The sequence below is a fragment of the Pelophylax lessonae genome (genome assembly GCF_965119305.1).
Source record: "Pelophylax lessonae genome assembly, chromosome: 4".
NCBI lineage: Eukaryota > Metazoa > Chordata > Amphibia > Anura > Ranidae > Pelophylax > Pelophylax lessonae.
In genome coordinates, this window is record NC_138771.1 from 20,222,214 (window position 1) to 20,249,579 (window position 27,366).

A 27,366-nucleotide genomic window follows, 5' to 3' on the forward strand; every position below is an offset into this window, starting at 1 on the left:
TAAGTCGTAATGGCGGCGATCTGCGGTTTTTTTTTTTTTTGCCAGACTGTGACATTGCGGCGGACAGATCGGACCCCTGACTGACATTTTTGACACTTTTGGGGGGACCAGTGACATTACTACAGTAATCAGTGCTTAAAATATGTGCTGTTACTGTAAAAATGACACTGGCAGGGAAGGGGTTAACTTTATTAGTGATCAAGGGGTTAAGTGTGTCCCTAGGGGCGTGATTCTAACGTGGGTGGGGGGGGCGTGGTTTGTGATGTAACCATAGAGACATACGATCCTACATAGCAGGATTGTACAGTCTCTGCAGTTACACCAGGATGACAGACGGTTGTGTTTACAGCAGCCGTCTGCCTTTCTCCCTCTCCAGCGGGAGATCGCGAGTGACCGGCGGACATCGGAGCCGCCAGTCACTCGCGCGGGGATGTCAGGAAACGAGCGGCGCGCGTTCGCCCCCTATAGGCTCGTGGGCGGTACGTCACTTTGCCCAGGAGGGGCTGACCACCGCAGTATATGTACTTGCGGCGGTCGGCAAGTGGTTAACACTATACAAAAAAATTGGGCTAACCTTACTGTTTAGTTTTTATTTTTTTAAATTAATTGAAGTGTATTTTTTCCCAAAAAACTGCGTTTGAAAGACTTCTGTGCAAATAGTGTGACAAAAGATTGCAACGATCACCATATTAATCTCTAGGGCAGGGATCCTCAAACTATGGCCCTCCAGCTGTTGCAGGACTACACATCCCATGAGGCATTGTAAAACTCTGACAATCACAGACATGACTAGCCATGATGGGAATTGTAGTTCCTGAACAACTGGAGGGTCGTAGTTTGAAGATCCCTGCTGTAGGGTCTCTGCAAAATAAAAAAAAAAAATATATATATATATATATATATATATATATATATATATATATATATATATATATATATATATATATATATATATATATATATATATGTAATGTTTGGGGGTTCTATATTTTTTTTACTTTCTGCTATAAAACCTATCCAAGAAAAAAAAATCACAGTTCTTCATCATTTTAGGCCAATTTGTATTCTGCTACATATTTTTGGTAAAAAAAAAAAAAAAAAAAATCCCAATAAGCGTATATTGATTGGTTAAAGCAAAAGTGATAATGTCTGCAAACTGATATATTTTTTTTTCTTTTTTTTTACTAGTAATAGCGGCAATCAGCGACTTATAGCGGGACTGCGATATTGCAGCGGACAATTTGGACAAGGACACTTTTGATACTTTTTGGGGACCAGTGACACATTCTGGTGATCAGTGCTGAAAAAATATGCACTTTCACTGAATTAATGACACTGGCTGGGAAGGGGTTAACATCAGGGGCGATCAAAGGTATTAAATGTGTTCCTAGCCAGTGCTTGGGTACTGTGGGTGAGGTGCTTTAACTAAGGGAAGGCAAAGATCTGTTTCTCTGCTTTGCCGAGACAAAGGATCTAAGCCTTCCCTACTGACAGCACAGCAATCTGCCTTGTTTACATATGTATATCGCCGTTCTGTCTGTGTACTAAACAATCAGCGCTTTTCCACTGCATGGTACCGCATGGTACGTGTTAGAACGATTCGGTATAGTTTGGTACAGCGGCGCTTTTTCACTACATGGTACGGCTCGGTACAGCTCGCTTTGGCGCTTTTCCACTGCATGGTACCCCATGGTACGTGTTAGAACGGTTCGGTACGGTTTGGTACAGCGGCACTTTTCCACTACATGGTACGGCTCGCTTAAACAGTGCCACCTCGGTTGGGGTTCCAAGCGGGCCGTACCTATACCATATCCCACAATCCTTTGCATGCAGCCTTGATTGTTTGTCACTACTAGCCACTGATTGGTCAGAGAATCGTAATCCCACCCACTTACTACTTTAGTGCAAAAGCAAACCGAGCCGAGTAGAGCCTATACAGTGCCGAAAGGGTGCCGACTCGTACCACGCAGTGGAAAAGCAAACCGAGCCGAGCTGGGCCAAGCAGTGCCAAGTGGAGCCGAGCCGGTACTCGCAGTGGAAAAATGCCAATAGAGTCTGTGGTACCCGCCACTGGGCTCCCGCTGTGTGTGATCACAGGGAAGCGAGTTGCCAGTGGCGCATGTGGGCACTTTACCCTGAATAAGCTGGATCACGCGTGTGTATATATATGTGTGATCCGCCCCACAGCCGCTGCCCTGTAGCAGTAAAACTGCTATAGAGCAGTCAGCAAGTGATAATGATGGCCCTGTAATCTATTATACAAGAAATAGTTTCTCACTGTTTTTCTGCCTCCTTATAATCCCCCTTTTCCCCCTCATTTCCATTTGTTTGGAACTAGCAGTGCACGTTAGTTGCGGTCATGTACACTGCTCTATGTGCACTACAAATCCCTAAATCCATTCCAGGAGCGTGCAAAAGAGGGTGTCTGCATTCCTACATAGAGGGACCATGGAGAATGAACGTAGTCACCCTCTAACAGGAAGTTGGATAACTGCAGCAAAAAAAAAAAAGAGTTGGGAGATTTGGAGGAGGCTGAGAGCAATCGAGTTTAGTGTCACTTTAATATTTTCTTGGAAGCTCCCTCTTTCATTCCAAATAGTGGATCAATTAACTTGTTTACTTACAATGAGAAAGGTGGGTGGAACAAAATGTGAAATCATGCGGCATGCTCTCTCTTGAAAGACAAACAAAGTTTTTTTTAAATGTTGGCTTGATTTTGGAGCACTGTTTTGATATACGAGCAACATATAAGGAGTAGTTTTAATGTTAACCACTTAAGCCCCGGAAGATTTTACCCCCTTCCTGACCAGGGCCTATTTTGCGATTCGGCACTGCGTGACTTTAATGGACAATTGCGCGGTCGTGCGACGCTGTACCCAAATTAAATTGACGTCCTTTTTTTTCCCACAAACAGAGCTTTCTTTTGGTGGTATTTGATCACCTGTGCGTTTTTTTGATCATGCGCTATAAACAAAAAAAGAGCGACAGTTTTGCAAAAATAACAATATTTTTCAAATTTTTTTTTATATGAAATTCCCCAAAAAAAAATGTAAAAAATCTAAATTTTTTAACATTTTAAGCCAATTCGTTTTCTGCTACATATGTTTGGTAAAAAAAAATCGCAAAAAGCGTATTTTGATTGGTTTGTGCAAAAGTTATCGCGTTTACTAACAAAGGGAAAGATTTTTGTCATTTTTATTGTTTTTTTTTTAACGAGAAATGGCGGCGATCTGCAATTTTTTTTTGCGGTACTGCGACATTGTGGCGGACAGATCGGACCCTTGACTGACATTTTTGACACTTTTGGGGTTACCAGTGACATTACTACAGTAATCAGTGCTATACATAAGCACTGTTACTGTAAAAATGACACTGGGATGGAAGGGCTTAACTTTATTGGAGAGGGAGGGGTTAAGTGTGTCCCTATTGGCGTATTTCTTACTGTGATTGGATGTGGCTTTGTGTGTAACAGCACAGATCAACGGTCCTACATAGCAGGACCGAGTGATCAGTGCTTTTACACAGGGGAGAATGACAGGCGGCTTTGTTTACATTAGCCGCCTGCCTTTCTCCCTCTCCACCCGACGATCGCGAGTGACCGGTGGACATCGGGTCTGCCGGTCACACGTACCGGCTTCTTCGGGTACGAGCTGGGGCGGGAGCGCGCCTCCGGCAGCGCGTGCTCGCCCCCTATTCGCTCCCAGGCTAGTGACGTACCGGTACATCACTTTGCCTGGGAGGGGCTGACCGCCGCCGTATATAGTCGGGCGGCGGTCGGCAATTGGTTAAAAAAAAAATTACACTCGCAATGTTAAGGAGTCTTGGGGCAATTCCAAAGCCGCTGCTGTACAGTATATGTACTGTATGTGGCCAGAGGTAGGGGAGCACTGGTGGCTCCCAGCGCTTCCTGCAGAACTCAGATACACTCCCAGGTGGGTGGGCGGACGTAATGTGCGTTCGGAGCACCCGGAATTGACGTCAACAGTTCCCGAGTGTCTCCGAGTTCTGCAGTAAGCGCTGGGAGCCACCAGCACCCCTGGACCTCGGGCCGTATACAGAATTGTATACTGTACACAAGCGGCTTTACTATACAGTACATATACACCAGTGGCTTTGGAATTGCACTAACTTTGTGAATGTACTGTTTTTGGGGAACAAATCATCTGAGTTTCCATTATTTCTTATGGGGAAATTTGCTTTGATATAAGAGTGCTTTGGATTACAAGCATGCCTCCAGAACAAATTATGCTCGCAAACGATGATATTACTGTATATTAAAAGCATATCCAACCACCGGAAGCAATGAACTCTGCCTCTGTATTGTGTACACAGTAAAGAAAAAAAGAGAGATCCGACCTGTAGATTAGTCACATTTATCTGTGCTTTGTTGGCACGTTGTGCCTTGTAAAAAAAAAAAATCTATCTATCTATCTATCTATCTATCTATCTATCTATCTATCTATCTATCTATCTATCTATCTATCTATCTATCTATCTATCTATCTATCTATCTATCTATCTATCTATCTATCTATCTATCTATCTATCTATCTATCTATCTATCTATCTATCTATCTATCTATCTATCTATCTACACATATACAGCTCAAAAAAGATAAAGGAACACTTTTTAATCAGAAGATATCATCAATTCAATGAAACTTCTCGGATATGGATGTGGTCGGTTAAGTAGCAGAGGGGGTTGTTAACCAGTTTCAGCTGCTTTGGTGTTAATTTAATTAACAGGTGCACTAGATAGGCAACAATGAGACAACCTTCAAAACAGGAATGGTTTTACAGGTGGAGGCCACTGACATTTTTTTCCCTACTCATCTTTTCTGACTGTTTTTCACTAGTTTTGCATTTGGCTGGGGTCAGTGTTACTACTGGTAGCATGAGGCGATACCTGGACCCCATAGAAGTTGCACAGGCAGTCCAACTCCTCCAGGATGGATGGATGATCAATGCGTGCCATTGCCAGAAGGTTTGCTGTGTCTCCCAGCACAGTCTCAAGAGCATGGAGGAGATCCCAGGAGACAGGCAGTTACTCTAGGAGAGCTGGACAGGGCCGTAGAAGGTCCTTAACCCATCAGCAGGACCGGTATCTGCTCCTTTGTACAAGGAGGGACAGGATGAGCACTGCCAGAGCCCTACAAAATTACCTCCAGCAGGTCACCGGTGTGAATGTCTCTGACCAAACAATCAGAAACCGACTTCATGAGGGTGAACTGAGGGCCCAACGTCCTCTAGTTGGCACTGTGCTCACTGCCTGGCACCGTGAAGCTTGATTAGCATTTGCCATTGAACACCAGAATTGGCAGGACCACCACTGGCGCCCTGTGCTTTTCACAGATGAGAGCAGGTTCACCCTGAGCACATGTGACAGACGTGAAAGAGTCTGAAGAAGGCATGGAGAACGTTATGCTGCCTGTAACATCGTTCAGCATGACCAGTTTGGTGGTGGGTCAGTGATGGTCTGGGGATGCATATCCATGGAGGGGCGCACAGACCTCTGCAGGCTAGACAATGAAACCCTGGCTACCAGTTGGTATTAGGATGAAGTCCTTGGACCCATTGTCAGACCCTATGCTGGTGCAGTGGGTCCTGGGTTCCTCCTGGTGCACGACAATGCCCAGCCTCATGTGATGAGAGTATGCAGCCAGTTCCTGGAGGATGAAGGCATTGATACAATTGAATGGCCCCCACACTCGCCTGACCTAAATCCAATAAAATACCTCTGGGACATTATATTTTGGTCCATCCGATGCCGCCAGGTTGCACCTCAGTCTGTTCAGGAGCTCAGTGATGCTCTGGTCCAGATATGGGAGGAAAACCCCAGGACACCATCTGTCGTCTCATTAGGAACTTGCCCCGACGTTGTCAGGCATGCATACAATCACATGGGGGCCATTCTGAGTTGCTGCAATGACATTTCAGCAAAATGGACTCGCCTGCTGCATCATTTTTTCACTTTGATTTTCGGGGTGTCTTTGAATTCAACCGTCTGTAGGGTGATAATTTTTATTTCCATCAAACGACATGGCATCCTTTCCTTCCTAACACATTGCCCAGTCCATACCAGTATAGATCCTAACACATTACCCAGTCCATACCAGTATAGATCCTAACACATTACCCAGTCCATACCAGTATAGATCCTAACACATTACCCAGTCCATACCAGTATAGATCCTAACACATCACCCAGTCATTCCATACCAGCATAGATCCTAACACATTACCCAGTCCATACCAGTATAGATCCTAACACTTTACCCAGTCCATACCAGTATAGATCCCTAACACATTACCCAGTCCATACCAGTATAGATCCTAACACATTACCCAGTCCATATCAGTATAGATCCTAACACATCACCCAGTCATTCCATACCAGTATAGATCCTAACACATTACCCAGTCCATACCAGTATAGATCCTAACACATTACCCAGTCCGTATCAGTATAGATATCCAGCATTAGATTTTTCCCTATTCAGATCTGATGTGTTTTCAAAGTGTTCCTTTTTTTTTTTAGCAATATTATATCTTTTATACAGGATTAATATAACGCCAACCGTTTGCGTGTGTGTGTGTGTGTATGTATGTATGTATGTATGTATGTATGTATGTATATATACCTGTGTTTCCCCAAAAATAAGACCGGGTCTTATATTAATTTTGGCTACAAAAAATGTCTTATTTATTTACGGTATGTAAAAAGACGATCTTAAAGGGATTGTAACCCTAAAATAAATAAATATCCTGATCCTTTACAGCATGGTAGACAGCACAGTGCTTGTGTTGTGTCATTTAGCCCTCTTTATGTTCTAAAAAACCTGGAATAAAATAATAAAATTTAAAAAAAAAAGTTCTCTCCCTGTCAGCTCAGGAGTCAGCATTATGACATTCTGTAATCCCAAAAATAAACCTTGGATAAAGTCATTGTAAAAATATGTAATCAATTTTGAAAAAAGATTATATAATGTGCAGTGTGTCTCCTTTTGTAACTTTATTGTGGAAAATACCTTACTTACAGCGCCGCTGGGCACTCACGTGATTCTCCAGAGCTCTACTTTCCCTCCCCGAATACTGCAGAGGGAGGGGCTGAGATCAAGGATTTTACTAGGGCTTATTTTCGGGTTAGGGCTTATATTGCAGCCATCCCTGAAAATCACGCTAGGTCTTATTTTCGGGGTAGGGCTCATTTTCAGGGAAACAGGGTGTATATATATATATATATATATATATATATATATATATATATATATATATAATCTACAGCAGGTAAAATAAGTATTGAACACGTCACCATTTTTCTAGGTACATGAAATTTACACCACATATCGGTAGCAGCCCATGCAATCAATACATACAAAGAAACCAAAAAAAAAATTAGTTCAGACAAGTTTGGGCATGTAGATAAAATAAAGGCTGGATAGTGCATTACCTTTAAAAAAACTTTTATTCCAGATAAAAAATTGCACTTGCATTACAAACAGAAGATTCCAGCATAACGTTGAACTTTACTAAGCAAAGACCGGATCGGTCAATGTTACCGATCCAGCTATAATGGCTATATCGGCGCCGATATCCGATCCAAATATCGGATCGGTGCATCCCTAGTTTGTAGGCGCTATAAATTTCACACAAACCACTATCAATACACATTTATTGAGATTGATTTTTTTTTTCTTTTTTTACCAAAGACATTTTGGCCTAAATTTATCATATATGATATATTTTTTTTTTATTGGATATGTTTGATAGCAGAAATTAAAAAATATTTTTTTTCCCAAAATTTTCAGTCTTTTTTTCATTTATATAATCTAAAAAAAAAAAAAAAAAAAAACGGTGATCAAATACCACCAAAAGAAAGCTCTATTTGTGTGAAAAAAAAAATGATATAAATTTTGTCTGGGTACAGTGTTGCATGACCGTGCAAATACCAGGTAAAGCAGCAGTGCTAAATTGGGGGTAAAACCGTTTAAAGCTGAAGTTGGTAATGAGTGCTAAATCAACAATGTATTTTTATTGGAGAATGTTTTGTAAAAATATCTTCTCTAATCTGTTTTATACTCAGTGTCTGAATCGGAAAGCTCTAAGGGCAGTAGAGATGGTCTCCCCCAGCTGCTGAGCCCTGTTTCCGGAAAAGTCGCCAAGCCTATAGTTCGAAAAGACGCCAAAGTAGAGATCGCGGCTGACACCGTCATAGACCGTAAGTAGACATTGACGTATTATGTTGTCTAAGTGATTACAGTAATCCCCCGCTCAATACTTTGTTGAAACCCCTTTGGCACCAATTACAGCCTGAAGTCTTTTTGAGTATGATGCTACAAGCTTAGCACTCCTATTTTTGGCCAGTTTCTCCCATTCTTCTTCTTTGCAGGACCTCTCAAGCTCCATCAGGTTGGATGGGGAGCGTCGGTGCACAGCCATTTTCAGATCTCTCCAGAGATGTTCATTTGGGTTCAAGTCTGGGCTCTGGCTGGGCCACTCAAGGACATTCACAGAGTTTTCCCGTAGCCACTCCTTTGTTATCTTCACTGTGTGCTTAGGGTCGTTGTCCTGTTAGGAGATGAACCTTCGCCCCAGTCTGAGGTCCAGAGTGCTCTGGAGAAGGTTTTCATCAAGGATGTACATTGCTGCATTCATCTTTCCCTCGATCCTGACTAGTCTCCCAGTTCCTGCTGCTGAGAAACATCCCCACACCATGATGCAGCCACCACCATGCTTCACTGTAGGGATGGTATTGGCCAGGTGATGAACGGGGCCTGGTTTCCTCCAGACATGATGCTTGCCATTCACGCCAAAAAGTTCAGTCTGCGTTTCATCAGACCAGAGAATTTTGTTTCTTATGGTCAGAGTCCTTCAGGTGCCTTTTGGCAAACTCCAGGTAGGCTGTCATGTGCCTTTTACTGAGGAGTGGTTTCCGTCTGGCCACTGTACCATACAGGCCTGATTGGTGGAATGCTGCAGAGATGGTTGTTCTCCTGGAAGGTTCTTCTCTCTCAGCAGAGAGATGCTGGGGCTGACTAAGGCCTTTCTCCCCGACCACTCAGTTTGGCCGGGCAGCCCGCTCTAGGAAGAGTTCTGGTGGTTTTAAACTTCTTCCATTTACGGATGGGATTTCATTTTTTATTTTTAATACATTTGCAAGATTTCAAACAATCTTCTTTCACATTGTTATTATAGGGTATTGTTTGTAGAATTTTGAGGAAAAGAATGAATTTAACCCATTTTGGAATAAGGCTGTATTACAGCGTACTGACGTTTGTTATTACATATAAAGTGGAAAAAAGTGAAGCGCTGTGAATACTTTCTGGATGGACTGTACACTTTATTGGGATTTTTTTTTTTTACCAAAGACATGTAGCAGAATATATTTTGGTCTATATTTGTAAAGAAATTAGATTTTTATTTTTATTTTTTTATTGGATATGTTTTATAGCAGAAAGTAAAAAATGTTTGTTTTTTTAAATTCGTGTTCTTTTTTTCATTTATATAATAAAACATAAAAAAAAAAAACCCCAGTGGTGATCAAATACCACCAAAAGAAAGCTTTATTAGTGTGATACAATGATCTAAATTTTGTTTGGGTACAAGGTTGCATGACCGCAAAATTACCAGTTAAAGTAGCGCAGTGATAAATCTAAAACAAATGGCCTGGTTATAAAGAGGGTTAAAACCTTCTGGAGCTGAGGTGGTTAATACGGTTGTGTTAGATTCATTCCCTTATGAATAAATCCGCTTTACTTTTGCACCATCCTTTTTGAATCACACTGTATGTTTAGCTTTCAGCCTAAGTCTCCAGATGGTCATTTGTTTTTTCCATAGCCTGCGAAGGAACATTTCGTTTTAGTAGCTAGTTGAATAACAAACGTCAGTGTGCTGTAAATCGTAAAGAAAAAAGTGTGCCATCTAGTGGCTGGACCCACTTAAAGTGATTGTAAAGTCTCGTTTAATCACTTGCCGACCGCCTCACGACTATTTACTGCGGCACTCTGCTGCTTACAGGCAAAGCGACGTAAACCTACGTCGCTCGCCCAAGAGCCTGTAGGGGGCGAGCGCACGCTGCCGGAGGCGCGCTCCCGCCCCCGATCGTTCCCTGGGGAGCCAGTGCGTGTGACCGGCGGCTCCAATGGCCGCCGGCCGCTCGCAATCTCCCGCAAGAGAGGGAGAAAGACAGACGTCTGATGTAAACACAGCCGTCTGTCATTCTCACTGAAGTAGGCACAGAGGCTATGCAATCCTGCTATAAAGGATCGTATGTCTCTGTGGTTACTTCACTAGCCACGCCCCCTGACAGTTAGAATCACACCTCTAGCGACACATTTAACCCACTGATCACCAGTACTGTTAACCCCTTCCCTGCCAGTGTTATTTTTACAGTAGCAGTGCATATTTATAGCACTGATTACTGTAGTAATGTCACTGGTCCCCCCAAAAATGTCAGTCAGGGGTCCGATCTGTCCGCTACAATGTCGCAGTCCCGCAAAAAAAATCGCAGATCGCTGCCATTACTAGTAAAAAAAAAAAAAAATGACATAATTCTTTCTTGTAGTTAGCAAATGCAATAACTTTTGCGCAAACCAATCAAAATACGCTTATTGCGATTTTTTTTTTTTTTTCTTTTTACCAAAAATATGTAGCAGAAAACAAATTGGCCTAAAATGTTAAATTTTGATTTTTACATTTTTTTTTGAGAATTTCATATAAAAAAAAAATGTGAAAAATATAATTTTTTCAAAATTGTCGCTGTTTTTTTTGTTTATAGCGCAAAAAATAAAAATTGCACAGGTGATCAAATATCACCAAAAGAAAGCTCTATTTGTGGGAAAAAAAGGACATCAATTTAATTTGGGTACAGCTTCGCACGACCGCGCAATTGTCCGTTTAAAATCATGCAGTGCTGAATCGCAAAATAGGGCCTGGTCATTGAGCAGCCAAATCCTCCGGGGCTTAAGTGGTTAAAAAAAAATAACATGTTATACTTACCAGTTTGTTTTGCACAGAGCAGCCCGGATCCTCCTATTCTGTGCTCCTGGCCCCTCCCTCCTATTGAGTGCCCCCACAGCAAGCAGCTTGCTATAGGGGGCCCTGAGCTGAGCTGCAGCTCCGTGTGTCCTCTCAGACATGGAGCTGCCATTCGGCCCCGCCCCCCTCTCTCTCCTGATTGGCTCACTGACTGATTGACAGCCGTGGGAGCCAATGGCGCCGCAGCTGTATCTCAGTCAATCAGTAGGGAGAGTCCCAGGATGGCCGAGGGACTCGTGGCCATCGCTGGACAGAGAGGGGGCACAGGTAAGTATTAGGGGTGCTGGGGGAGGGGGGGGTGCTATTACGTACAGAAGGCTTTTCATCTCCATGCATAGAATGCATTAAGATAAAAATCCTTCGGACTTCTCAACTATTTTAACCACTTCTGGACCGGAAGATTTTCCCCCTTAATGACCAGGTCGTTTTTTGTGACTGCGTTGCTTTAACTGATATTTGCGAATCTGTACCCAAAAAAAATCGACGTCCTTTTTTTTCCCACAAACAGAGCTTTCTTTTGGTGGTATTTGATCACCTGTGCAATTTTTATATTTTGTGCTATAAACAAAAAGGCTGACATTTCTGGGGAAATTCATATAAAAAAATCCATAAAGTGACTATAGTGAAAATATTGAAGAAAAAAAGTCCAGAAAATGTTTTCAAAGTTTAAAATTCAATAAATAATCTAATAAATATAAATACAGTGAGTCTCTTGTGCACACGGTGCTTATTCCAAATAATAGGTGCAAGTGCTCAGCATAGTGATTTCTCAATCCACTCTGTAGTGCTCAGTGTAGCTTTTATTTTCACCGTGACAAATGGTAAGAGTGAATCACTTACCAAATAGCGTGGGTCATGTATGCCTTATGGCACCAAGACCAACTAAGCTTGGGTAGCCTTCCAGGCTATGGTGGAGTCTCATCGTGGCTTGCTAAGGTTGGGTGGGATGGCGGGCTCCCCCTCTTTCTCCTCTCACCTCAGGCCAGGTATGAAGGAAGACAAAAAAACTCCGGATAGTGTAGTAACTTTGATAAATTTCATTTTCCAAATTGGATAAAAAGAATAATAATACAGGGTCTTTAGAGCAATATAAGCCAAAATAAGGAGTTTGCCAATTAAAAAGGCCGAGAGCGGCCGCTCGTGAGTGTGGGTATCGGTGCAAACCGATTGCAGGGTAGCGAGCGGGAGGACTTCCGGCTTGCGTTCCACCTGTGTCCCACGTCACGTAGGCTGTGCGTTCCAGACTTACGCGTTTCGTCACTTCCGGTGACGTCTTTGGAGATCTCCGAAGTTTGTAGAATTTTGAGGGAAATAATGAATTTAATACATTTTGGAATAAGACTGTAACATAACAAAATGTGGTAAAAGTGAAGTGCTGTGAATACTTTCTGGTTGCACTGTAGGTTGTCGGTAAAGCGCAAAATACATCCAGAAATACAAGAATGTCAAAAGGAAACATTCAACAGCACATAGCACAAACAATGGTCACAAAGCAAACTACAGGCCAGGAGGTAGCATGATGTACCGTATTTTCCGGCGTATAAGACGACCCCCCTAATTTTCAAGTTAAAACATAGGTTTTGGGCTATACTCGCTGTATAAGACTACCCCCCCTTCCGAAGCAAGGCAACACCATTGAAAAACATCAGATTTCTCATAGATCTCCAAGGTACCCCAAGTACTGTAATACATGTAATCTCTCATAATATCTCCAAGGTACCCTAAGTATAAGTATTACCAGTAGATGTAATCTCAAGACGCTAGCTGTGCGGGATTCCTGTACCGGTATACCGTATGTACAGTAGCTTCAGCTACATACAGTGTACTGCGCTGAGCCAATCACAGTGAGCGCGATTCTATTTTTGAATGCAAAGCCTGCTTGGATTGGCAGAGTCAGAGAGGCGGGCTGATGTTACTCCGCCAATCCGAGCAGGCTTTGCAATCAATAATAGAATACATCGCTCTCCCTGATTGGCTCAGCGCAGTACACTGTATGTAGCCGAAGCTACGGTACATACGGTATACCGATACAGGAAACCCACACAGCCAGCGTCTTGAGAGATTACATCTACCGGTAATACTTAGGTTACCTTGGAGATACCGGTATTATACTCGCGTATAAGACGACCCCCCATTTTTGGGGGATTTTTTTGAGGTTCAAAAGTAGTTTTATATGCCAGAAAATACAGTACATCGAATGTTATATTAGCAATATGCATTTCTGCAAATCATCACCGCACTATAGTAGCTTAGCTGCTACAGGGCAGCCGCTCTGCCCAGAATCGTGTGTGTGTGTGTATGTATGTATGTATGTGTATATATATATATATATATATATATATATATACAATATGCTATTCTGCTCTTCCAGGTCAGGGTCACACGGCACGTCTGCTGTGATTAAGTGGATACTAACTCCAACATGTGGCAGTAGCAAAGCTTGATCATTATGACTCACATAATGCTCCAAAGGGGGTGGAGGAGCAGGGAGGGCAATAGGGTTGGAAAGAGTCTGAGGGTAGGGAAAAAAGTGTAACTATCAGGGCTCCAAGGCAAGGAGAAGGGGGGGGGGGTGGTATCCTAGAAGCCAGCGTGGGATTCAAGAGAAAATCTCACAAGAGCTCCCAATTGGGTCCAAGGCCAGAGTGTCAAGTGTCTAGCCACCACCCAGTCAGCCCAGATTTTCTCAAACTTTTAAAGACACTTACAGCCCATATAAACTATATTACCAAAAGTATTGGGACGCCTGCCTTTACACACACATGAACTTTAATGGCATCCCAGTCTTGTGAGATGTTCCCTGTGCCACTGGCTGCAATACAACCCCAAAGCATGATTGATCCATGCTTAACAGTGTCTTAAGAATGTCTAATCTGTAATTTGATGCCTTTTGGAGATTTTTCCATCTTTCCTTGGCTTCTTTATGCACATTAATACAGATTTTTACCTGGGGTGCCCAAACTTTCGATCACCACTGTAATGGCATCCCAATCTTAGTCCGTAGGGTTCAATATTGAGTTGACCCACCCTTTGCAGCTATAACAGCTTCAACTCTTCTGGGAAGGCTGTCCACAAGGTTTAGGAGTGTGTCTATGGAAATGTTTGACCATTCTTCCAGAAGCGTATTTGTGAGGTCAGGCACTGATGTTGGACGAGAAGGCCTGGCTCGCAGTCTCCGTTCTAATTCATCCCAAAGGTGTTCTGTCAGGTTGAGGTCAGGACTCTGTGCAGGCCAGTCAAGTTCCTGCACCCCAAACTTGCTCATCCAGGTCTTTATGAACCTTGCTTTGTGCACTGGTCCAAATCATTTGGTGGAGGGGGCGTTATGGTGTAGGGTGGTTTTTCAGGGGTTGGGCTTGGCCCCTTAGGTCCAGTGAAGGGAACTCTTAAGGCGTCAGAATACCAAGACAATTTGTTCTCACATAGTTGTAATTGTCCACTTCCTTTTCTAACATGACAGCGAAGCAAGGTCCATAAAGACATGGATGAGCGAGTTTGGGGTGGAGGAACTTGACTGGCCTGCACAGAGTCCAGACCTCAACCCAATAGAACACCTTTGGGATGAATTAGAGCGGAGACTGCGAGCCAGATCTTCTCGCCTAACATCAGTGCCTGACCTCACAAATTTGCTTCTGGAAGAATGGTCAAACATTCCCATAGACACACTCCTAAACCTTGTGGACAGCCTTCCCAGAAGAGTTGAAGCTGTTATTGCTGCAAAGGGTGGGCCAACTCAATATTGAACCCTACGGACTAAGACTGGGATGCCATTAAAGTTCATGTGTGTGTAAAGGCAGGCGTCCCAATACTTTTGGTAATATAGTGTATGTGAGCTTGTAAAGAGGTAAGACCGAGTCTATCAAAGTTCTCCACTGGGAGACGGTAAGGGGGGGGGGGGGGTCCTTACTTGTTTATTTTATGCAATGAGACATGCCAGCTGCATAAAGACACCCGCAAGGTCCAACCTTTTCTGTCTTTGTTTCAGGTAACCCGGCAGGTCTTCTTTTTGCCCCATGCTTTGAGGACATCCGAGAACGTGAGATATACCAAAGCTGGAGTTTACGAAGGAGACACAAGAGTGCTATGGAACCTGCCTTGAAAAGTCAGTTGGAATGGGAATCCAGGAATAGGCACTACAGTGGAGAAAATCTTGCAGCGCTGTTGGTTGGTGGGAATGCAGGACAAACGGAGTCAGGAAAAATGCTGGACAAATTGGGTGCCGACGCAAAAATACTTAGCGGGGCTTTCAAAAAGAGTATCCCTCGCCCGAAGACTCTGGACATCAAAAGCAGCTCTGTGAACAAGGAAAGCACCGGTGTGACCAAGCAGTGGAGTGACGATGACTCTCCGGTTGGAGAAGAAGGGTACAATGACAAAGTAGATTCCCCGGTCATTTTTGACCTGGAAGATCTGGACATTGACACTGTTGAAAACAAGCCAGCCAACACAAATGACCCGAAGCCACAGATGAGAGAGCGGAGCATGAGTACAAACTCGTTTGTTGCCAAGCCTGTGGAAAAGACAGATGTCAAAGTTGGATTGGATCCTCTGTCAATGTTGGCAGCCAAAACCGGCCAGGAAGAGGAAACGGAGGAGGTGATGGATAACAAAGGTCTTCTGACACCATCTGCTAAAAGGGACCTGGCAGAGGAAATCGAGATGTACATGAATATGAGCAGCCCATTGACTAGCAGAGCCCCCAGCATGGACCTGCAGAGAAACGCTGCTGACCAGTACAAAAGCTCTAAATCTATACCTCTCTGCCGGCGGTCCAGCCTCCCCTCAACGCCCCCACAAGCACCTCGATTAATCAAGTCAAAAACGTACCACTCAAAACATGAGGAGCGACACCGAGGCCGGCTCTGGTCCTCTCCGGGATATGCTGCCAGCAGTCCGCAGAGGGAACAACCCCCAGACTCGGCCTTGGCCTTGATGTCTCCAACATCCTTTAACTTTGACACGCTCCTCACACCTAAGCTGGATGTGTTGAAGACCAGTATGTTCACTGCTGGAAAAGGTGTTGCTGAGAAAGCCACAAAGTGGTACTCAAAGATCACCAACTATGCTGGACCCATAAAAGTGAGTTCTGTCATCTACAGGTTTGATTCTCTTTCTAGTCTGGACCTACACTTTTTTTTTTCTAATGAGCTGTTAAAGGTTACATTAGTTTTTCTATGATATTTAAAGTGCATGTTGGAGATATTATCAATACTTAGAGCCCATTCACATTGAGGCGACACGACTTCGGGGGGCGACCTGTGAAGTCGCGTTCACCGCGACTTCGGCGGGACTTGCAGAGACTTCACATAATGGAAGTCGCTCCGAGGTCACCCCAAAGTAGTACAGGAACCTTTTTCTAAGTCGGAGCGACTTGTGTCGCTCCTATTAGAACGGGTCCTTTGCTACTCAATGGACCGCGACATACCGCGACAAGTCGCGCTAATGCGAATGGGCTCTTATCGTTCCCAGTAAATTTAAAGCGGAATTCCATGTATTGATATTTTATACATTGTTACATTCCAATTTGACAATACACAATCCCTTTTGCTGCCAGGTCTTTACCCCGTACAGACCTGACAGCAGGGGGGGTTTACACACACTGAGTGTGTATATAACAAACTGATTTCTGGCAGTAACCGGGTGTCTCATTAACCACTTCAGCACCGGAAGGTTTTACCCCCTTAACCACTTAAGCCCCGAAAGATTTTACCCCCTTCCTGACCAGGGGGTATTTTGCGATTCAGCACTGCGTGATTTTAACGGACAATTGCGCGGTCGTGCGACGCTGTACCTAAACTAATTTGACATCCTTTTTTTCCCACAAACAGAGCTTTCTTTTGGTGGTATTTGATCACCTGTGCGATTTTTTTTGATCATGCGCTATAAACAAAAAAAGAGCGTCAATTTTGCAAAAATAACAATATTTTTCACATTTTTTTTATATGAAATTCCCCAAAAAAAAAATAAAAAATCAAAATTTTTTAACATTTTCAGGCCAATTTGTTTTATGCTACATATGTTTGGTAAAAAAGATCGCAATAAGCGTATTTTGATTGGTTTGCGCAAAAGTTATTGCGTTTACTAACTAAGGGAAAGATTTTTGTCAATCTGCAATTTTTTTTTTTTTTTTTTTTGTGGGACTGCGACATTGCGGCGGACAGATCGGACCCTTGACTGACATTTTTGACACTTTTGGGGTTACCAGTGACATTACTGCAGTAATCAGTGCTATACATATGCACTGTTACTGTAAAAATGACACTGGCAGGGAAGGAGTTAACTTTATTTGAGAGGGAGGGGTTAAGTGTGTCTGTGATTGGATTTTGCTAGTGGTGTAAGAACAGAGATCAACGGTCCTACTACATAGCAGAACCGTATGATCTCCATTCTTACACAGGGGAGAATGACAGGCGGCTGTGTTTACATTAGCCGCCTGCCTTTCTCCCGCTCTAACGGACAATTGCGAGTGCCCGGCGGACATCGGGTCCGCCGGGCACACGCGCGGGGGGGTCCGTGAGCGATCGGGAGTGGGAGCGCGCCTCCAGCGGCGCGCGCTCGCTCCCTAGAGCCTCACAGGCTAGCGCCGTAGACCTACGTCGCTTTGCCTGTGAGGGGCTGACTGCCGACGTAACTCGGCGTCAGGCAGTCGGCAAGTGGTTAAGTGGCGGTTCACACTGAAGCGGCACAACTTCGGGGGCGACCTGTGAAGTCGTGTGCACCGCTACTTCGGAGCGACTTGCACGGACTTCATATAATGAATGTCTATGCAAGTCTCTCCAGGTCGCCCCCGAGTAGTACAGGACCCTTTTTCTAAGTCGGAGTGACTTGTGTCGCTCCTATTAGAACCATTCCTGTACCACACAATGGACTGCGACTTGTCAGGCTGACCAAGTCGCCTGACAAGTCGTACTAGTGTGAACCGGCACTAAAGGTTACATTAGGTTTCCTAAGATATTCAACCACTTCCCGACCACCCGCCGCCTTTTTACTGCTGCAGGGTGGCTCTCCTGCGCAAACTGATGTAGATCTACGTTGATCGCGCGTGGGAAGCTAGTGGGCGATCGCTCCCACCCTCACTCGGCAGCAGGGAAGCCGATGCATGTGTCAGGCAGCTCCAATTGTCGCCTGACACCCGCAATCGCTCCCCGCTGAGAGAAAAGGACGGTCGACTGTTGTAAACACATCTGACAGTTCTTCTCTCTGGAATGATCACAGAGCTCATGTGAACCTTCTAAATAGGATCACAGGTCTCTATGATCATTTCCCAAGCCACACCAACAGTCCCCCCCCCCCCCCACAGTTAGGATCACTCCCCTATACTCACATTTAACCCCTTGATCACCCACAGGGTTAACCCCTTCCCTGCCAGTGTCATTATTCCAGTAACAGTGTATATTTTTAGCACTGATTACTGTAGTAATGTCACTGGTCCCCCCAAAAGTGTCAAAAATGTCAGTTAGGGGTCGGATCTGTCCGTCGCAATGTCGCAGTCCCGCTAAAAATCGCAGATCGCTGCCATTACTAGTAAAAAAATAAATAAAAAAAACAATAAAAATGACATAAATCTTTCCCGTATGTTAGTAGACGCGATACCTTTTGCGCAAACCAATCAAAATACGCTTATTGGGTATTTTATTATTATTTTATTTGGGTACAGCGTCACACGACCGCGCAATTGTCCGTTAAAATAACGCAGTGCCGAATCGCAAAATAGGGCCTGGTCATTAAGGGGGCAAATCCTTCCGGTCTTAAAGTGGTTAAAGTGCATGTTGGAGATATTATCAATACCTTCTAATTCCTAGTAAATTTAAAGAGGAAGTAAACCCTCCTCAGGAAGTTGTACCTATAGGTAAGCCTATGATAAGGTTTACCTATAGGTACTGTAAATATCTCCTAAACATGTACGGTTTAGGAGATATTTACCTTTAATGCAGCCAGTGACGTCACTGGCGCATGCGCTCTGAAGGAACGGCTGATCGTGCCGTTCCTTCAGAGCCCCGTGCCGTGACCCTCGGCTCCCGCGCGCGTGCGCAGGAGTGACGTCACCGCGGCTCCGGCCAATCAGATGGCCGGATGCCGCGATCCCGGAAGACGGGCGACTGAACATGTCGCTCGTCATACAGGTAAGAGAGGGGCACGGTGGGGGCTCGTTCTAAGGTAAGTATTTCATAATGAGCTAGTATGCTATGCATACTAGCTCATTATGAGCTAGTATGCTATGCATACTAGCTCATTATGTCTTTCTCTTGCAGGTTGTAAAAGAAAAAAAAATTTTTTTAACGAGTTTACAACCTCTTTAAAGTGGAATTCCATGTATTGATATTTTCTGATACATTGTTACATTCCAATTTGACAATACACAATCCCTTTTGCTGCCATATCTTTACCCCGTACAGACTGGACAGCAGGGGGGTTTGACTTCTGGCAGTTACCGGATGTCTCATTAACCACTTTAGCCCCAAAAGGTTTTACCCCCTTTATGATGAGGCCATTTTTTGTGATTCGGCACTGCGTTACTTTAACAAACAATTGCGCAGTCGTGCGACGCTGAACCCAAATGCAATTGATGTCCTTTTTTTCCCACAAATAGAGCTTTCTTTTGGTGGTATTCGATCACCTCTGCGTTTTTTAGATTTTGCGCTATAAACAAAAAAAGAGCGACAATTTTGAAAAAAACTATATTTTTTACTTTCTGCTATAAAACATTCCCAACAAAAAATTTTTAAAAATCTAAATTCTTTATCAGTTTAGGCCAATTTGTATTCTGCTACATATTTTTCGTAAAAAAAAAAAAAAAAATCACAAAAAGCGTATATTAATTGGTTTGCGCAAAAGTTATTGCATTTGCAAACTACGGGATAGATTTGTGGACTTTTTATTTTTTTGTCTTTGTTAGTAATGGTGGCGATCAGCGATTTTTAGCAGGACTGCAACATTGCGACGGACAGATCGTACCCCTAACTGACATTTTTGACACTTTTTTGGGGACCAGTGACACTAATACAGTAATCGGTGCTAAAAATATGCACTGTTACTGTATAAATGACACTGGCAGGGAAGGGGTTAACACTGGCGGTGATAAAAGGGTTAAATGTATGCCTGTTTGTGCTTACTGACTGTGTGTGGGGGGAGGGCTCTGTGACAGGCACAGAGAAATCGGGGTTGTAGCTTAGCTGAAATTGCTGATCTCTCCCTGCCTGTGTGACAGAAGAGCCGCCTGCTTTGTTTACATAAGCAGGCGGGTCTTCTGTCAGTTTCTGTGAAGATTGCAGGAGGCTGGGGGGCGATCGCTGACGCTCCTCCTGCGGTCTGGTTCCCGCTTTTGTCAAATAACAGCGGGAGCGCGGCTCCGGCGGGGCGCGCACGCCGCCGAGACCACGTGCACATAATCTCCCTGCCGCAGTAAATCTGCGTGGGGCGGTCGGCAAGTGGTTAAACTGAACCTGTCACCAAAAAATCATCGCACTGGGGACTTTTCGTCCCGTGTGATGAAAAAGAAAAAAAAAAAAAGTTAAAGCTGAACTCCAGCTTTTGATACACTTTACATAGTTTTCTTGGGCCAAGCTGGCCCAAACTATGTCCCTCACTAACCTGTGAGGCCGCTGCATTTGCGGTATAATCTGTATGTAGCGGAGTCTACATTCAGCATAGCGCACTGTGTCCTGAGTTTGAGCCGAGACTTCCTGTCTAATAGCCAGAACACAAGGGAGTGTATCTGATCGGCGCTCAGCCATTCAGAGGGAGTGATGTATTCTAGCAATGAATACAAAGCTTCCCCTGATTGGCTGAGTCAGAGGGACAGGCTAATTATGTCACAACCTCTGACTCAGCCAATCAGAGGAAACTTTGTATTATTTTCTAGAATACATCTCTTTCTCTAAATGGCTGCCGCCGATCAGATAGACTCTGCTCTGATGCAAGTGTGGGACATGAAGTCTCGGCTCGAACCCAGAACACAGTGAAGTATGCCGTATGTGGCCTCAGCTACATACAGCGTATACCGCACATCCAGCACCCTTAGGTTACTGAGGGACAGAGTTGTTTGCGCCAGCTTGGCTCAAACCAATTATGTAAAGTGTTTCAAAAGCTGGGGTTCAGCTTTGACGACCTCAATATCAGACCAATTCTAAAACTTCTCACATGTAAAAATCTACTTTTTTTTTGCTAGAAAATTACTTAGAACCCTCAAACATTTTTTATATAATATAATTTTTTTTTTTTTTTTTTATACGCAGAGGCCCTAGGGAATAAAATGGTGGGTGTTGCAATTCTTTTATGTCACATGGTTTTTGCACAGTTTATTGCTGTCCAAAGGAATGTAAACATCCCTTTTGAAAGCAATAGCAATGACAGGTACTCTTTATGGAGAGACCCCACCCCCATCTCTCCTTTCTGCTCCAATGCATCTGAACGGTCTATGCGGCCATTAAACAAAGAGCTGGAACTGAAAGTGAGGAAATAGTCGTTTCTTCCCAGTTCGGACGTCACACAGTGGGAGGAACAGCTTCAGTTCCTCTCACTGTGAGGCCAGACCTGGATGCCGCTGGCCACATTGTTACGGGGCTGCTCCAGTGATCTCCACTTTAGAGAGTGCTCTGCATTCATTCAGAAAATGCAAAGTGACCTCGGAATGGTGCCCGTGCTGAGTGGCCGACCTCCTGGGTTTACATCGCATCAGGCCAGCTGCTCAGCATAGGACCCACAATCTAGTGGAAATAACTGCAGCAGTGGCGCATGCCTCAGTGGTTTTCAATATCCAGGGGCAACATCCAGGTATGAGATATACATAGCTGATCCAAACTGGACCAATGTAACGAAGTGTAAAATATCTATACCTGGAATTTGTTTCTATAGTATTTATTAGTGTTACTTTTTTTTGTGTGACTAATTCTGCACTTTGGGATTAAAAGGGATTGTGTATTGGCTTGAGTTGTAATTGTAACTAAAATATCCATACCTGGAATTCTTTAAAGTATTAGGTTTGTCGTTTTTTTTTTTTTTTTTTTTTTTTTTTTGTGCCACTGTGGGAATAAAATACATTTTATTTTTTTATTTTATTTTTTTAGTTGAAATACCTCATTACTTGTTTTATAGTTGGAATATGTAATGCTAGGTGGCTTCTTATCCTTTTCTATTGTAATTTCTCTTATGTCCTCTGACAGACGCAGCCTCTTCCAAGTTTCATCACTATTAGGTAATGGTGCCCTCTGCAGGAGCAGGCTAGGTAGTGAAACTTTATTAAAAAGCTTTAACTAGACACACCTTAGGGGCTGTCCCTCTCGACATTACCCTCAGACACTTAGAGCTTACTAATCAGTTTCTTTCTGCCTAGCTCAGGACTAGGACGTAGGATACCCTGCTGGGACTCCGGTCTCTCCGGTTTTTTGTTTTTTCTTTGAAAACATCAGATAAATACCTCTGCCTAGCTCAGGAGTAGGACCTAGGATACCTTGCTGGGACTCAGGTCTCAGTTTTTTGTTTTTTCTTTGAAAACATCAGAGAAATACCTCTGCCTGTGTTTTCCCAGAAAATTGCTTTCCTGGTGGCTATCACTTCTGCTCGCAGAGTGTCTGAATTGGCGGCTCTGTCCTGCCATTCGCCTTAACTGGTCGTTCATAGGGATAAGGTTGTTCTGTGACCCAACCAGTCTTTTCTCCCTAAGGTGGTGTCTGCCTTCCACCTCAATGAAGATATTGTTTTGCCTTCTCCTGCAGAGGGTGCCATTACCCAATAGTGATGAAACTTGGAAGAGGCTGCGTCTGTCAGAGGACTCAGAGAAAATAATTTTATGGTAAGTTCTTACAAAAATTCAATTTTTTAGGATGACCAGGTCATCCTAAACTCTTAGCCAAATGGCAATTTTACAGAAAAATTAAAAAGAATGAAGGAAAAAAAAAAGGGGGGGGGCAGCGAGCATCCCGCTTAGGTTTATTGATCTTATCTTTGAAAAACCAACCTCGCAATCAATAAATATATATATATGCAGTGCTTTAAGTATTCGGCCCCTTGAACTTAGCGACCTTTTGCCACATTTCAGGCTTCAAACATAAAGATATAAAACTGTAATTTTTTGTGAAGAATCAACAACAAGTGGGACACAATCATGAAGTGGAACGAAATTTATTGGATATTTCAAACTTTTTTAACAAATAAAAAACTGAAAAATTGGGCGTGCAAAATTATTCAGCCCCCTTAAGTTAATACTTTGTAGCGCCATCTTTTGCTGCGATTACAGCTGTAAGTGGCTTGGGGTATGTCTCTATCAGTTTTGCACATCGAGAGACTGAAATTTTTGTCCATTCCTCCTTGCAAAACAGCTCGAGCTCAGTGAGGTTGGATGGAGAGCGTTTGTGAACAGCAGTTTTCAGTTCTTTCCACAGATTCTCGATTGGATTCAGCTCTGGACTTTGACTTGGCCATTCTAACACCTGGATATGTTTATTTGTGAACCATTCCATTGTAGATTTTGCTTTATGTTTTGGATCATTGTCTTGTTGGAAGACAAATCTCCGTCCCAGTCTCAGGTCTTTTGCAGACTCCATCAGGTTTTCTTCCAGAATGGTCCTGTATTTGGCTCCATCCATCTTCCCATCAATTTTAACCATCTTCCCTGTCCCTGCTGAAGAAAAGCAGGCCCAAACCATGATGCTGCCACCACCATGTTTGACAGTGGGGATGGTGTGTTCAGGGTGATGAGCTATGCTGCTTTTACGCCAAACATAACGTTTTGCATTGTTGCCAAAAAGTTCGATTTTGGTTTCATCTGACCAGAGCACCTTCTTCCAAATGTTTGGTGTGTCTCCCAGGTGGCTTGTGGCAAACTTTAAACAACACTTTTTATGGATATCTTTAAGAAATGGCTTTCTTCTTGCCGCTCTTCCATAAAGGCCAGATTTGTGCAGTATACGACTGATTGTTGTCCTATGGACAGAGTCTCCCACCTCAGCTGTAGATCTCTGCAGTTCATCCAGAGTGATCATGGGCCTCTTGGCTGCATCTCTGATCAGTCTTCTCCTTGTATGAGCTGAAAGTTTAGAGGGACGGCCAGGTCTTCGTAGATTTGCAGTGGTCTGATACTCCTTCCATTTCAATATTATCGCTTGCACAGTGCTCCTTGGGATGTTTAAAGCTTGGGAAATCTTTTTGTATCCAAATCCGGCTTTAAACTTCTCCACAGCAGTATCTCAGACCTGCCTGGTGTGTTCCTTGTTCTTCATGATGCTCTCTGCACTTTAAACGGACCTCTGAGACTATCACAGTGCAGGTGCATTTATACGGAGACTTGATTACACACAGGTGGATTCTATTTATCATCATTAGTCATTTAGGTCAACATTGGATCATTCAGAGATCCTCACTGAACTTCTGGAGAGAGTTTGCTGCACTGAAAGTAAAGTGGTTGAATAATTTTGCACGCCCAATTTTTCCGTTTTTTTTATTTGTTAACAAAGTTTGAAATATCCAATACATTTCGTTCCACTTCATGATTGTGTCCCACTTGTTGTTGATTCTTCACAAAAAATTAAAGTTTTATATCTTTATGTTTGAAGCCTGAAATGTGGCAAAAGGTCGCAAAGTTCAAGGGGGCCAAATACTTTCGCACAAGGCACTATATATATATATATATATATATATATATATATATATATATATATATAATATATATATATATATATATATATATATATATATATATATATATATATATATATAATATATATATATATATATACATTTTTTTTTTCTTTTTCCCTTTCCTCTTCCCTCCTTCCTTTTTAAAAAATAAAGTATAATTTAAATTTAAGTGCATTAAAAAACACCCACCAGGCCATTCATGCTATATTAAATTGTTAAGTTTTATACTCATCTATAGCAATTATACGTTCCATCCCTAAAAGTTCACCCTAAATTTCAAACTAGAGTAGTGACCACCTCTGACTTCCAATGCCGAGGAACAAGTGGCCGGGCGACAATTAGAAAAATAAAAATAATTTAAATGCATTTTTTTTTTTTTTTTTAAACATTTATCTGATGTATGTAACTTCTTACATTAGGGACAATAGCCATGCCTTTCGTTATAAACTGACCTGTTCTGTCTTACGCAGGATCAGAATTCTGACAGAGCAAGCCTTTCTTCAGGTGGTGCTGGTGATGTGGAATCCTTCTCCATCAATGAAGATGACTTTGAAGGCATCACCTCTCCCCGTGACAACGATCTCTCCACTGGTAATAGCTCAGTGGGAATGAGTAGGACCAGCCTGGAGAGCAACACTTCCCAAGAGGGAGCATCCAAGCCACTCTACCACAGCGGTGAGGCTACGCAAAGATTGCTTATGAAGATTACACATGGATAGGAATATCACAAACATACTGACTAATCTCTCCTTCTGATCCTAGGTTCCCCTTCCAGAACGTCGCAGAACTACAAGTCTGAGATTCTATCTTCCTGCAATTCCAGTAGTACAAGTGTCTTCCAGAACTATGCTATGGAGGTACATTATTTATTATCTGAGTTCATAATATGTGAGGTATTCTAGAACAAAAGTCTAAAAAAGAACTTTTCTTTAACCACTTGACCCCCCTTTTATGACCAGGCCATTTTTTTTTTACGGCACTGCTTTACTTTAACTGACAATTGGGCAGTCATGCAGTGCTATACCCCAAAAAAATTTACATTTTTCCCACAAATAGAGCTTTCTTTTGGTGGTAATTGATCACCTCTGCCTTTTATTTTTTGCGCTATAAACAAAGATCAGCAATTTAAAAAAAAATTATTTTTACTTTCTGCTATAAAACATATCCATTAAAAAATTAAATCTCTTCATAATTTCAGGCCAATATGTATTCTGCTACAAAGTTTTGGTGAAAAAAAATCCCAATAAGCTTATATTGATTGGTTTACGCAAACATGAAATCGTCTACAAACTATGGCAGTGTTTCTCCACATATTTTCAGTCAAGGCACCCTTTAAAATTTCACACAATCTCAAGGCACCCCATTCTAAAACTTAAAAAACTAAACGAATAGTTTTGCATAATGTAGTAACATCCACATGCATAGGTCACCCAACATTAACAGTGATTTATTCTTCCAAAGAAAATGCATCTTTGCACACTGGTACTGATTAGTATTCCAATGTTTCTCTTCTCCTTTGGTTTCTCTCCCTCACTCAGCCTAATGTGACCCTGGTGCTGAAGGAGAGGAGCAGGTGCCCGACATCCACCTTATCAACCAACGACATCATTGGTTAGGACACTGGTGGCTTGAAGGCTCTAATGGTGCACAATAAAAACCTGTGGCTTTGTGTAACTAATAGGCAGTCTTGATCCACCGGCTGGCTTGTATACAGTTTTTGGACCATTTTTAGGTATTTTGCCAAGGCACCCCTGAAGAGACCAGAAGGTACCCCAGGGTGGTTATCCACTTTAGCCCCAGAAGATATTTCTGCTCAATGACCAGGCCACTTTTTTTAACTCGGCACTGCGTGAATGTAACTGACAATTGCGTGGTCATGCAATGCTGTACCCAAACAAAATTTACATCCTTTTTTTCCCCACAAACCGAGCTTTCTTTTGGTGGTATTTGACCACCTCTGCGCTTTTTATTTTTTGCAATATTAAAATAAAAAAAAAAGAGCGAAAATTTTGAAAAAAATTGACATTTTCTACTTTGACTGTTAAAAAATATCCAATATATTCAATTTTTGTCATATATTTAGGCCAAAATGTATTTAGCTACATGTCTTTGACAAAAAAATTCTCAATTAGTGTATTTTTATCCACTTTAAGACCGGAAGATTTTACCCCCTTCCTGACCAGGCTATATTTTGCGATTCGGCACTGCGTTACTTTAACTGACAATTGCGCGGTCGTGCGACGCTGTACCCAAATGAAATTTCTCTATCGCTCATTGACAGACGTAGTCTTCTTGATTCTCAAGAGCTGGGTTATGTTGTCTCCGCAGGAGTAGGACTAGGCAGAAAGACAAAACGTTCTGGCTCCACCTTAGGGGCAGTCCCTGAGGGTATATCCTCCCTCTCTCTGCTACAGGGAATCAGTTTTTTTCTGTCTAGTCAGGAGTAAGGACCTAAGTTCCTTGCTGGGATCTTTTGGTCCTGGCAAGACTTTTTTTCTTTAAGAAAAAGACATTTTTTAGGTAGTTTTCTCCAGTGTTTTTTTCCTGTGAGATCTTCAAGCAAAAAATGCCGGACTGGGCGACACTTGTGGTCACCCCAGCCGGCCTACGAGCGCGCGCAGACCATGGCATTGCGCTTGGTCGGCCGCGACATATTCAAGTAAGTATGCGGGGCCGGGCGACGGGCTGGATGTT

General features: G+C 42.9%; 1 protein-coding gene across 1 annotated transcript in view; it reads left to right on the plus strand.

The window, feature by feature from the left end:
• Positions 1-27,366, plus strand: part of DENND4A (DENN domain containing 4A) — a 306,249-nt gene that overhangs the window by 237,605 nt on the left and 41,278 nt on the right. The window contains exons 22-25 of the mRNA XM_082255258.1: positions 8,084-8,218; positions 15,023-16,116; positions 25,143-25,347; positions 25,435-25,529. Of these exons, the coding sequence (XP_082111384.1) occupies positions 8,084-8,218; positions 15,023-16,116; positions 25,143-25,347; positions 25,435-25,529 (1,529 nt within the window). The remainder of the gene's footprint in view (positions 1-8,083; positions 8,219-15,022; positions 16,117-25,142; positions 25,348-25,434; positions 25,530-27,366) is intronic.